At 41.1% G+C, this 14,562-nt stretch overlaps 1 protein-coding gene across 1 annotated transcript in view; it reads right to left on the bottom strand.

The window, feature by feature from the left end:
* The window catches only part of RYBP (RING1 and YY1 binding protein), a 73,865-nt gene extending 59,669 nt beyond the window's left edge, over positions 1-14,196 (bottom strand). The window contains exons 1-2 of the mRNA XM_054481104.2: positions 13,979-14,196; positions 13,096-13,221 (exon numbers count right to left, since the gene is read on the bottom strand). Coding sequence (XP_054337079.1) covers positions 13,096-13,221; positions 13,979-14,010 — 158 coding nt within the window. The 5' untranslated portion in view covers positions 14,011-14,196. The remainder of the gene's footprint in view (positions 1-13,095; positions 13,222-13,978) is intronic.
* Positions 14,197-14,562: the final 366 nt, after the last annotated feature.

The raw sequence follows: 14,562 nt of genomic DNA, 5'->3' as shown, positions 1-14,562 counted from the left end.
TACATTGACTCATTTAATCCTTATAATACCACTATGGAGAAGTTATTATCCCTATCTTATAAATGAAAAACAAAAGCACAGGTTCATGTAACATACCCAAGGTCACAAGGTGAGCAAATGGCAGAGCTGCTGTTACTCAAACTTGGGTCTGACATCAAAGCCCTCACTCCCAACTACTCATCCTCTTCTTCAATGTGGTACCCACTAGCCACAGGTGGCTACTGAGCACTTGAAATGTGGTTAGTCTGAACTAAACTTTGCTGTAACCCTAAAATGTATACTAGATTTTGAAGACTTTCTTTGAAAAAAAGAATGTAAACTATCTCACTGTAATACTGGTTACATGTTAAAAAAACATTCTGGATATAATTGGTTCGATAAAACATATTCTTAAAATTAATTTCACCTGCTTAATTTACTTTCTTCCTGTGACTACTAGAAAGTTAAAATTACATGTGACTTACAATATATTTCTTTTGGATAGCACTGATTTAGAACATCACACAAAATGTCTTATATATGAAGAGTACGAAATAATTTTAAATTTACAAATACAATGTTTTAAAGAATACATTCAGATACTTTCCAATCTTAACAGCTGTTTTAATACTAAGTTAGTAGTGTGCCCGATAAAAATTTTAATCCCTTAATGTAAAAACATTGTCACTTAAATATTCCAAACCAGATTAATTCTAAAAATTTCCTATTAGGAAAATTGCTTTCTTCCTAATTGCTACAATATCACTATAAAAGTGATACTGACTCATCCATGCATACACTACAGAAATACAAAAAAGAATCCACCATCTCAGAGTTAAGGTTTTTATCTGTCATTCCTTCTAGGTATATGTATTAGTATGAATGGTATGAAATATTAGTTTCATGTAATTTTATCATTTTGTAACTTGTTTTTCTGATTATGAACCCTTTCCTTTATCATCACATGTTCTCGACATTTTTAACTATTTTGAAAATAATTATAAATTCACAGGAAGTTGCAAAAATGGTACACAGAGGTCCCACGTAATCTCCACCCAGTTTCCCAACATGTGCATCTTCTTGATAACACAATGTCAAAACCAGGAAACTGACACTAGTAGGTATGCATATAGTTCTAGGCCACTTTATCACGTTTAGATTCATGTAACTACCACTACAATCAAGATGCAGACCTATCTCATCACCACAAAGATCTTCCTCTTGCTACCCTTTTACAGTTATATCCATCTCCCTCCCTCCTGCCACTAGTCCTAACTCCTGGCAACCACTAATGTGTTCTCTTATCTCTGTAATTTTGTTATTTCAAGAATGTTAATGGTATCCTATAGTACAAGACCTTTTAAGATTGGCTTTTTTCACTCAGCATAAAGCCCCAGGAGTCCACCCAAGTTATTCTATGTATCCATAGTTTGTTCCTTTTTGTTGCTGAACAGTATTCCATAGTTTGAATGTACCATTCACCTACTGAAGAACGTGTGAGATTTTTCTAGTTTTGGGCTATTACAAATAAAGCTGTGGGCAGGTTTTTTGTGAACATTAGCTTTCATTTCTCTGGGATAAATGCTCAGGAGGCAACTGCTAGGTCATATGGTAAGTATATTTTTCATTATGTAAGAAACTGCCAAACTATTTTCCAAAGTGGAATGTACCATTTTATATTCTCACCAGCAATGTGTGGCAGATCTGAAAACTTAAAAAAAAAAACAAAAAAAACAAAAAAAACGACAGGTATAGGCTGGGTGCGGTGGCTCATGCCTGTAATCCCAACACTTCGGGAGGCCGAGGCAGGCGGATCATGAGGTCAGGAGATCGAGACCATCCTGGCTAACACAGTGAAACTCCGTCTCTACTAAAAATACAAAAAAAGTAGCCGGGCTACTTGGGAGGCTGAGGCAGGAGAACGGCGTGAACCCGGGAGGTGGAGCTTGCCGTGAGCCAAGATCGCACCACGGCACTCCAGCCTAGGCAACAGAGTGAGACTCCCTCTCAAAAAAAAAAAAAAAGACAGGTATGAAAACCTACAAAACATTTTTAACAGCTGCAAAATATTCCATCATGGCGGTTCCATAACTTTGGCAATTCCCTAACGATCCCTATTTCAGTCATTTTCAATTTTTTGTTGTAATAATGATGTAATTCGTAACAGAAATTTTTACACGCAGGTCAAGCAAATTCCTAGAAGTTATGTTGCTGGATCACAGGGTACAAATATTTTAAAGGCATTTGATACCAACTGCCGTTACCGGCATTCAGAAAATGTAAATCAACTCCTATACTCGCAAAGAGTCTATGAGAATGCCTATCTCTCAGTCTCAGTAAAGTTTTTTTTTTAATCTTTAAAACTTGATTTGCAAAAAAAAAAAAGTTATCTTATTTTGTATTCCTTTGAGTAATGGGAAGGCTATACATTTCTCATATTTACAGACTTAATTTGTAGTTCTTTTATTACCTATTTGCATTCTTTGCAGGCTTTTTACTGGAATATTGGTTTACTGATTATAAGACCTGGTTCCATCTCTCTACTGCGCAATGCAAGAAAAAAAAAATAGGATTTTTTTTTTCTTGAGACCAGGTCTTGCTCTGTCGTCCAGGCTGGAGTATAGGAGCGCAGTCATAGATGACTGTAGCCTCGAACTCCTGAGATCAAGGGATCCTCTTGACTCAGCCTCTCAAGTAGCTGGGATTACAGGTATGCACCACCATGCCCAGCTAATTTTATTTTTGTAAAGACGGGTTCTCACTTTGTTGCCCAGGCTGGTCTCAAACTCCTAACTGTAAGCAAGCAAGCCTCCTGCTTCAGGTTCCCAAAGTGCTGGAATAACAGGCATGAGCCACCACATCAGAGCCAGAAATGAGATTTTTTTTTAAACGTATCTGAAATCCAATCCTAAGTGTTAATAATGCAAGACAGATGATTTTAGAATGCAAAAAGATAGAGTTTAATTGATATGGTTCCCTAACTTATAAACACTCCTATACTTTGCACAATGTTTTCATCAATTAAGGAATCACCTCAAATGCCAAAAACATGGTTCCTATAAATGTAGACCACTTACTTCTCCTAAGCTCACTTTGAAAATGTCAACATCTAATTTTCTGAACCTCTGGGAATGGGACTCAGCAATGTGTTGAAGAAGTCTTCCAAGTGATTCTGATAACATGCTGAAGTTTGAGAACCAGCACTCTAAACAAATTTACAACAAAAATATTAAGTGTGGGTTCTCTTGTATATATAATTTTTCTTTAATGGAAGATTTGGGCAAAGTTAATTATGCTATAGATATTAAGAATCCAATGTTTCAGTTCTTCCCAAAATGAAAATAATCCTGAAAGAAATCTGGATTTTATCTTTATTTTCTACAAATAGAACTCTAAAACCATTAAGTGTTCATAAAACTTCTCCCCTAGAAGAAAAAATCAAAATGAACTCTATCAACCAACAGGCCAGAATACATGCCTTTAAAAATCAAATTCAATTTGTTTCATATAACACATAGCATAATTCCCACTCCCATATGGAACCATCATTTTGAAAATTCAATGAAATATCATTATTAAAGCAAAGCACCTGGAAAACTGTAGTTACTCAAATATGTGAAGTCAATGAACAAACTGCTCAATAAATAATTCTGAATGGCAGGATGATGGGTGACCTTTGTTTTTCTGTTTTAATCTAGGGACTAGTCAAGTGACAGGAGTTCTGATTCTTGCAGTTCTTCCTGTTTCCCTGAGTTTAAACATCAACCTTCTCTCATTGGCTATGTGGGCCAGTAAATTTTTGGCTTTTTTGACTTAAGGTAGTTTGAGCTAGATTCCTAATTATTGCAATCCTGACTATTTCTGTAGCACTTATGATATTAAACCTGTTTAGTTTTGTAAAAGAAGGACAAGAACAGTTAAACCACATAGCTACACAAGAAATCTGATTTGTTCTTAGAAAGCAGCCACCAGGTTTGTTTTCTCCCTATGACTGACTACCATGTATTGTATGTATTATGAGACCCAATACACCGATGATACTGGCATCATATATCACCCTTAATTTCATTTCTTGTCCCTCCCAAAGGCTGTTAAAGTTTCATCCTAGGTTGTATTTGCTAATGCTCTTAAATTGTAGAGAAAAATATTTTGAATACATCTTAAGAAAGACGCTTTTTTAACATATTCCTTCCACTAGTTTCTTTTCCCCACCACAGGACAATTTAAGTAGATTTCCTAAATTGACAGAGGGAGGAAAGGAGGGGAGAAAGTCATATCTAATCCTATTTAAAAACAAAATTTTCACCGTTTACCTTGTGATTTCAACTATTCATGATTTCTGAGTAACACAGTAATTTATGTGCACTGCCCTTACTGAGAATTCCTTTTTGGCACCACAGTCTGTGTCACTCACTGCATGGAACTGAAAATACAGCTAAATAAATGAGTGTAGTGAATGAATCAAGACCAATCTAACCAAAGTAATTAATCCAAATTACTCAACAGAATAGTGGCATACACAATGTACAAAGTATGACTATCAAGGGTACAAGACGCAACTACCAACTTATAGGTATATTAACATGGCAGAACAACAGATAACATTTCCAACAATACTCAAAATGGTTTTGCCACCATTTTTAAACCGCCACAGATGCCAGTTTACAAACAGGAATGTAGTTGCTTATCACATCTTAACACATCCAACATTCCCCACAACTGGTTTGGTACCACATGACTGATCCCCTGCTTTATTATCAGACTTTCCAATATGACTACTGGCCAACGAAATCACCGATGGTCAAGAGCAAATAGAAAGAATTGTCACAGTTATTTAGGGAAGTGTGTCAATGCTCTGAAGCTCAAAACCACTCCAGAAGTACTTTAAATGCACTGCCTACAGCCTCCAAGGCTACAGTTCTGTGTTTAACTTCTAGTACTTGTTTTTTTTTAGGGGTGGTGTGGGGCGGGGAGTAGGGAACTGTAACAGAAAGACCGAATACTAGTTTTAAGGGCACACTTCATAAAGACATCTTTCCCCTAATCCAGTAACATTCAACACACAGATGAAAGCCCCAAGATTTTGAAAAAACAGTTATTTATTAGAACTCTTAACTGGAACTCCTCCTCCCAGTCTTCATTTATTCTGTATACACTTACTCCACCCCTACCAAATGCCTGGCACTGTAACAGACACAGCAAACTAAAGCTATGAAAAAAAAAGGTCTTGCCCTCAAAAAAGATGACAACCTAAAAGAGACAGATTGGAAATCAAATTAAAAATACAGTCTATGTGTTATGACAGAGGTATGAATGACTGGAGGGGAACGGAAAGGCTTCCTGAGACACGTCTCAGACAAACAGGAGTCGGCCTGGACAAAAGGAAGAAGCATTTCAGAAGAAGACACAAAGGAAAAGCATATGAAGGTAAGGTAAGGTAAGGAAGTGAGATATCATGGTCCACGGTTGGAAAACACCAAGCAGTTTGGCATAACACACACAAACTGTGTATGGAGGCATAACACACACAAACTCTGTGTATCAGATGAAGCGATGATAGGCTGCTTCCAGAAATTCCAAAGAATGACACAGAAAAGGACCAAATCACAAGCCCCTTGTGATACTCAGGATTGGATTTTATCCAAAAGGCAATGAGAATCAGGAGATCATTTTAAGCAGGAATGGGACATAATCTATTTGGGATTTTAGAAAACACTCTGATAGATGAATTCAGCTTTTCACCCTGTGGGATCTGAATTGCCTTTAAGTTGTTCAAGTAGAGATGCCAGGAAGCAGCTGGATTTGTTTGTCCTGTGTTTGTGTGCATGGGAGCGGTGATGCAGGTTAACAAATAGTATATGGGAATCACCAGCTCCTGAGGAGATGTGGAAAGGTGTGGACATCATCACCTAAAGATAGTGAATAGGGAGGGGGGCAAACAACTATTAATAAGTAACTTGTATCAACCTATACAACAAACCCTACATCCAAGAATCACAAGGCCCAGTTTAGATTCCAGATTCAGTGAGGATTTTCCTGAGGAAGCCCCAGAGAATGACTCTCTCTAACTTCTAAAAAGCACTTGTGGTCTCTATTATGCACTTGCTCATACCATGGCGTTCACATCACTGGGTACTTCACTGACTTTCTTCTTATGGTCTTATCTGTCAACAAGTCTGCTAAGTTCCTTGAAAGCAGGAATTTTCCCATTTATTCAACCAATGCCTCAAAAGAGAAATGACTGATAAACAATACTATTGATGAGAGGCAAGAGCTGACTCCTTTTACGTCCTCTAAAAAAGCTGCACACACCGGGTTTCATTCCTTTTGCACAATGATGCCTGGAGGAGACAGCTGTTCAAGTATGAGGGTAATACACACAGGGTGAAGACAGGTCCTCTCTCTAGAACGTGTAAGGAAGGGTCTGCATGAAGAGTTGAATGCCAAAGATATTCTTAGGATAAAACAGACTGGTAAAATAAGCAAGAACTGCACACAACAACATGGATGATCCTGCACACCTAACCATGAGTGAAACAAGCCAGATTCAGAAGTATATGTATGTACCATGGTGCATACACTGTGGCTACTAAGCAAAGTGGTACATACAGTATGTACGCTTCTGAGTCTGGCTTGTTTCACTCACTGTGGAGTATACTGTATATACGCAGTGGTACATATGGTATTTACTGTGTACTGTATACATAGCATACTCCACTCACATAAAGTTCAAAAACAAGCACAACTGATCTCTAGTATTAAAAGACAGGAATGGGGTGGGAGAAGTGGCCCACAGGGCACAGTGCACAAAGGGGCTTCCGGTAATGTTCTAGTAATGTTCTCTTTAAGAATCTAGGTGCAAGCCAGCACAGTGGCTCATGCCTATAATACCAACTCTTTGGGAGGCTGAGGCGGGAGGATCGCTTGAGCCCAGAAATTAGAGACTAGCCTAGGCAACATAGGGAGACCCTGTCTCACAAAAAAAAAAAAAAAAGCTCTTAAAAATGTGCCAGGCATGGTGGCACATGTCTATGGTCCCAACTACTCAGGAGGCTGAGGTGAGAGGATCACTTGGGCCTCAAAGTAGGGGCTACAGTGAGCTGTGATTACACCACCACACTCTAGCCTGGGCAACAGAGCCAGATACCTGTCTCCAAAAAAAAAAAAAAAAATCAATCTGGGTGCTAGTTGCAAAGGTATGCTCATTCTGCAAAACTTTATCAAATCCTTATACTTACGATTTGTGCCCTTCTATGTATGTGACAGTTGAAAAAGTTTATATCTATAGGTAAAAAGGGAAGTGGGAGTACTAGTTATGAAAAGTAACACAGAAGATGCCACAAAGAGAAAAAGCATGGGTGATGAGGCAAAAGAGAAAACAAGTGCAAGAAAGACTGCAGAATGTATTAGCTCAAGTCATTTAGGACACGAGAGACCTACTATTTACTGAAAGTCCTAATGAACCGAATTAGTTCTGATAGCTATTTTGGTAAACTACAGCTACTTGAGAAAGTTTCTTAATCTTGGAATTTTCTTCAGCACCTACTGAAATACACAACTAATAGATGCCACATGAATAAATCATATGTAAGTGAATCCATTCATAATCTCCCATCCTAATGACTAACAATACTAGTAAATTAGCTGGCCCAGGTTTAGTCTACAACATGTAACTAAGTTTATAAGTTTAGCAGCCTATGCACAAGGGCTCCAAATCTAAAAGCTGTCTGTCCCCCAACCAAATGAGCTAAATGGCACAGGTAAACCTACATAAGAATTATCCCTGGCTCCAAAAGGAAGCAGCATTACTTTTTCCTAAAAAATTAAATGCATTATCTCAACATTGTCTATAAAGCAGTCACTCCACCCAGTTCTCATCACTCTGTAGTTCCTTATCCTGCTCTAAATTCTTCGTAGCACTTGTCGCCAGCTGAAATTGTTATTTTTCTGTTCATTTGTTTATTTTCTCTTCCCGTCCATAGTATTTTAAGCTCCGTAAGAACAGGGACCTGGTCTGTTTTTAATACCACCGTACATTGAGAGCGCAAATGGCTGTGTGCTCAATAAAAACTTGTCAAATGACCACAACTACCCAGGTAATTTACTTTAAGGTCACCAAGTACACATAAGATCAAGTCACTACCAATAAATCAGTAAGTCCAATGCAACAGTAAACAGAAAATAAATTATTACTCTGTTCCTGGGTAAGAATGATCTTAAATTGTACCAGCTTTCAGCTTGGAAGGTTTGATAAAAGTTTGATTTGGAAGACAGGTAATTTTTATGTATTTTTATGGAGAATTTTTATGAAAGACAAACACTAAAACAAAAACAATGTGATGAAAGGAGCAAAACCACTGCTGTGGATTACCAGGAAACATGAGTAAGAGGCTTGGGCTTTGCCCAGCGTAGGTACCTTATCTTACTTCTGGGAGTTTTTCTACCTAAAAAGCATCACAGGATGATGCCTTTTTGAAGCTTTCAGCAAAGATCATAACTATGTCGTGTTTTCCATAAAACTTCTACTAAAGTACTTCATTACAATTCAAGAGATTTTGGGTTGTCAGGGTATCTAAATTTAAGGGCGGGATGGATAGTTCAAAGCTACAACTGCAAAAAACTGGTAAGTTAAACAAGAGAAACATGTTACACACAAAACAGCTGCTTCTTCAACACTTCCAATTCAATATCCTGAATACCAAATTTTTTCAAAGATAATTATTTCTACACAATTTTATTCTACACCTAAAGTAATTTCCTCACATACTTGTCTATAAAAGCTCCAAAAACAGTCAACTTTTCAGAGGCGCAGTATTCAAATAAACAGGGATGAAATAAAACATGATCTCAACACAGTGATACATTTCTGGAGTTGAAGACCAGAAAGTTCTAAACCTATGGTAATTAGCCAAAGTAAAAATTTTCCAATTTTGCAAATGAATGTGATTAAGCAGTAGCTGAAAGTAAAAATGCAGGACTACTATCAAGGGAACACTAATCAGCAACTATATTCAGCAATGTCTTGGTAATTTTTATTTTACAATTAAGGTAACATTGAATGCAGAGAAATAACAAGACCACAAAAGTAAAATTAAATCACCAAGTCTAGGAAGCTACTCTGCCCAATCTTGAGAAATGCAACTTAACAAAACAACAGTTAGGGGCTGGGCAAATCCCAGCACTTTGGGAGGCCAAGGGAGGAGGATCCCTTGAGGCCAGGAATTCAAGACCAACCTGAGCAACATAGCAAGACCCTGTCTCTTCATTAAAAAAAAAAAAAACTACCACCACAACAAAAAAAATCAGCTGGAAGTGCAGGAAGGTGGAAAATACAAAGAAAAAACACACACACACACACAGTTGAGTACATTCATGCATTTGTAGTTTTCTTCTACTTTTAAAAGCTGGTATCCTCTTTCTTGAGACTGGCAAAGCAGGATGGGAAATACTACTTTACCACTTAAGAAAGGGACAGTGTTTCTCCCCCAGCCACTTGCCACCTTACACACACATTCTAACATGTACTCTTTTATTTTCTACCTTGAAAGGCTCAGGGTACATCAGCATGGTAGGGAAGCAACCTGTTGCCCATGACTTCTCCATTCTGTTGTGTTAGACTTACAGAATGGATATAAGGAAACCATTTGACATGATGGAAATGTTCTAAAACTGGGTTGCGGTGATGGCTGCACAACTCTTTAAAATGACTAGAAATCACTCATTTGCACACTTAAAATGGGTGTTATAAGTAAATTATCACTCACTCCTGCAAGGCAGGACGATCACTTGAGGCCAGGAGTTCAAGACCAGCCTGGGCAACAGGGTGAAACATTGTCTCTACAAAAATAACAAAACTTTGTCGGATGTGGTGGTGCACACCCATAGTCCCAGCTGCTCAGGAGGTTCAGGTGGAAGAATCGCTTGAGCCACAGAGGTTGAGGCTGTAGTGAGCCATGATCATGCCACTGCACTCTAGCTTGCGTGACAGAGAAAGACCCTGTCTCCAAACAAAAAGATATATATATAACCAGAAAAGGCATAAAGAGTGGACAGTCTAGTTAGAAAAACAAGTTTATCAAAGAATCAAAGACACCCAACACATATTGATAATACGTCTAAAATATAGATCTCTTCTGCTGCCCCTGAACCTCCACACAGCCTAGGCCACCTTCTTCCCTTAACAGATTCCTTAAGACCATCTCACCTTTCATTCTGCTCTACTGCTGCTCCAAAAAGAAAAAAAAGACCTCATTCTCAATCACCTTAACAATTCCACCTGCAGAACTAAAAATATCTGACGTACATGGTAATAGTGAAAAGGTGACAGGTGAGTTTGTAATTCTCTTTGTCCAAAAGAAATGGAGAAGGAATCCTTCTAACTGATTCCCTAAGCCAGACCCCTGCTTCCATACAGCCTTTATAATTGGAATTATGGTCATTCCCATACATGGCTTATCAACATTTTAACACTCCCCTCTCCTCTCTCCAATCCCTTCAGCAGCATCTTTCATATCCTACGAATGTAATAAGTGTTCTTTAGACGAATGGCAGTATTTTCCCAATCACATCAGCAATATCAATTCTACCCTCAAAGGGCAAATATAGTTCTCCATCATACCGGCCCACCACTAAGTCATAGGTGGTTTCCTTGGTTGACTGGTAGATGATGGTGACAGTGACGAGAATGATCAAAAACTGCAAAATAACCACCGGCTAGCCAACTAGCTAGAATTGTTAAAATACATAACCCCAGCTCAGAGCAATAAAACACAATTTCTGTGCCACGAAACAAATTATTCTAAAAATCACAAATATTTGCCTATTACCCAGCATCCAAAACACAAGTTTTCTACTGCCATCAATCAATACCAAGTCTGATTAAAACTACACAAGATAGAAAATGTCAAGTTCATATTCAAACCTTTGAGGTACAAAAAAAATACGAGGGCCAAGAAAAAAACATGGCAGTAACCAGTATCACAAAGGGATTAATCAACAGTTAACACACAAGACAGGATAGGATGAAAACCTGTCAAACTCACTTCTCCACATAAAACCTGTTCATAACATAGGAAAACCAAAACGTTATTTGCATTCCAACCAATGATGACTTTTGAAAAGATCTAAAACACCAAAATATTGACAATAACCAAAATGAAACCAACTGTGGCCAGCTAAGAGTGTCATGAATGGACACAGTTTTCAGTCCTCACACCTGTTACAGCTGTATTCAAATTCTATTAAATGACATCAGAAAATTACTCGAAGATCCTTAAAGTAGATGCCTTTCCCTGTTCCTGAATCGACTCTAAAATATTTTCATTGTGAATAATTCAGTATTTTTAACTAAGTGTCAACAGTCATCTGTGGCTCTGAAAAAACTTTAAACATATATACATACCTTTTTTAAAAGTCAACACCTTCCATGTGCTTCCAAAAAACTGATGAGTAAGGTTTTTTAAAATACATGTTAAAAACTGAAATGCACTTCATTATGAGATAATCATTCCCAGCAATAAATCAGACATAAACTTTTGAATTTGGTTTACGTTTCTCTTCACCAGTAATGTTCTCAAGTTCTTAAGAGTTTCCTAATCATTTACTTGAACACCATCTACGGTAACACTCAAAGCAAAACCACAATAAAGAGGTTTGGCCTCTGAGGGATTCTACATGTAAAAAACATTACTCATAAATAATATACAATCACTACTGCTTTAAATAACAAATACATTTCTAAAAACTTTCATGCCATTTGATGGAATTCCCTATTTCAGACAGCAAAACAAAATCTATGAAACTACTGATGCGTGTTTTTTACTTCAGATACATTCCATGATAATACAAAACACCGACAAAAATTTACTTAAAACAACGTATGGAGTAATATTTTTAGTTTTTGATTATTTTTATTCAAAGGTCTCATCATTCAAAGAGGGCAATTCACAGAAACAATAATTAGGCCAATTAATCTCAGAGTTAGATTATTTTAGGTTGCCCAATAATCCTATTTAATCCCAAGTATAAATAAACCAATGAAACCTTAACATGACATACTCATCTAATCAAAGAACAATATCCAGTTGGAACTGTGAAGTACTACTACACAGTCATACTGGAATGTCACCAATTCAAAAATAAGTACCTGATAAAATGAGACTTTTGGCAATCAACTGTAATGTTCTAAAGGATCCATCAAAAACTCATTCTGTCTCACACACACACCCAATGCCTCTTCATTAAATGACACCAAGAACAGTTTAACTTTAAACTCTAACGCCAATGAAACAAATTCCAGACATAAATTAAAAGATGACCGAAAGACTACAACATCAGTCTTGACATTTTATCCAAGTATTTATGAATGTTAAATCTAAAGTAGTTCAACTCGTTTTAATATCACATGCAGTTTACGACCTTCATCAAAATGAAAAGGAATTCTTTCAACATTCTTTTCATCATAATAGAGCTTTAAACACAAACTTCCACAGTCACTGCTCATTTCACCATTTTACAAAATCGTCCCCCATCACCACCCCACATAAGCTAGTCAAAGAAAAAAAAAAACTGACAGCTCAGCCTCCCACAAAATGCACTTACTTTATCAAATACCGACATTTATTTTCAAGTGCAAGAAAGTAACAGACATTTGCAGCTCAAGACAGGAAAAGCACAGCCAGCCTTACTACCCCCACTAAATTTCTCAGACAAGAGAAAAGTAACTCGGGACAGGCAAATTAAAACCATTCTACACGTGGCAAAAATATAAAAGGTCTATGTCCTACAATCCATAGCGATAGTACTGCTTCCTCTCTTCCCCAGCCAATACCAATAAGCCAATAGACACAAGTGTCAAATAAATCCAGTGTCTGTTTGAAATAAGATGAAAACCTAGAAAAATTCCCTCCCACAAATCATTTAGTGAACACAAGGCTTTTCACCCAACACTTAATACACTCAACCCAAAAACACACACAACCCACCCGCAAATGCAAAAAAAGCCGTAATCAACAAGTTGGAAAAAGGGCAGAAAGTAAGGCTCACTACCCTCTCTCTCACTTAAAAAAAAAAAAAAAAAAAGTCCTTTAACAAAAGGTAACACAGATCTTCAAGTACCTGGTGGAGGTGCCTTTCCTCACATCGCAGATGCTGCATTTAAAGGCTTCAGCACTGTTTCTGAAGGTGCAGACGCTACAATCCCAAAACCCTTCGTCTGCGGCAGGTTTCGCTTGTCTTTTTGGCCTTCGGAGGAGTGGAGAGTGGGGGAAAAGGGAGGGAAGAGGCAGGGAGCAGGAAAACGGGGGAGAGACAGCAAAACACAGGCGCGGGTGAGCCGTCGTAATTTCGCAGGAATCCAGTGCTGGAAACTTCGCTCGGGCGACCACCCACCCACCCCTTCCGGGGACTGAAGAGAGAGCAAGGAAGGGAACCGGGCGCCCCCACTGGCACCCTGCAAGCCCCGGGCCCGGGCCGGATAGCCTCGCACACCAGGCGGTGGCGGCGGCGCCCCGGGAAGGGCCGCGGCAGGCGCAGGAAGCGGGCGGACTTGTGGACTTGAGCGTGGGGCTGGGGGGGCCGGGAGGGGAGCCGCGGGCCGGATCTGGAGGGGGCGCGCAGAGGCAGCCCGAGGCCGGCGACGGGGAGTGGGCCGGCTCCTTCCCTCTCCACTCCCAAGCTCGCGCCCTCCCTCCCTCCCCACCTGGTTAAATCTCCCTTTGTCTGGGAGGAGTGGCGGCGGCGGCGGCGGCGGCGGAGGGCGGCTGACGAGGAGCCGCCATGGCTGCGGCGCGCACGGCCGCCGGCCCCGAGCGAGAGCGACACCGCCTCCCGCCGCCGCCGCCGCCGCCGCCGCCACCGCCCGCCGCCTCCCCCCGCCCCCGGATCTCCATCTTAGCAGCGCCTCCCCCCGCCCCGGGTGGCTCCGGGGCCTAGTCGTCGCCGGCCCCCGCCCGCCCCCAGCCCTCCCTCCCCTTCTGCCCCCTCCGCTCGGAGCAGGTACCTGGTCGGGCTCTTCTTGTCGCCCATGGTCATGGATGGGCTGTACCCCCGCCCCCCCCAAGCCGAAACCGGCGCCGCTCGGAGGAGAAACGCCGTCCGGGGAGTCGTCGCGGACCGGCCCCCCTCCCTCCCCCGCGCCCGCCCGCCCTCAGCCGCTGGGGCTCGAGCTCCGGCCGCCGCCGCCGCCGCCGCCGCCGCTGCCAGTCTCCGGACGAGACTAGTCCCCGCCAGCGCCGCCTCCGCCGAGTGACTGACGAGGGGCGGGGTCTGGCGCCGCGCGTCACACGCCGTGTGGCCAATGGGAGGGCGGCGGCCGGCGCCGCGAGGGCGGAGGCGGGGCGCGGGGGAAGGCGGGGCGTGGCGGACGTGGGCCGGGCCGTCGGTGTGCGTGCCCGGGAGTGTGTGCGCGCTTGGGGCGCGCGTGCCTGTCGGTGGCCCCGCGACCCGGCGCGGCGGAGCGTGCAAGCCCGGCGGGGCGCACGTGGCCGCGCCCGGGAGCTGGCAACTGGCTTCGGGCCCCGCACGGCTCCCCGTGAGGCTGTTGCCGGGACCCCGGCCCCGAAGCCGCCCCGGGGAAGTAGTTCC

This window comes from Pongo pygmaeus, chromosome 2 (assembly GCF_028885625.2).
Source record: "Pongo pygmaeus isolate AG05252 chromosome 2, NHGRI_mPonPyg2-v2.0_pri, whole genome shotgun sequence".
In the NCBI taxonomy this organism is placed as follows: domain Eukaryota; kingdom Metazoa; phylum Chordata; class Mammalia; order Primates; family Hominidae; genus Pongo; species Pongo pygmaeus.
This window is presented reverse-complemented; position numbering and strand designations above follow the sequence as displayed.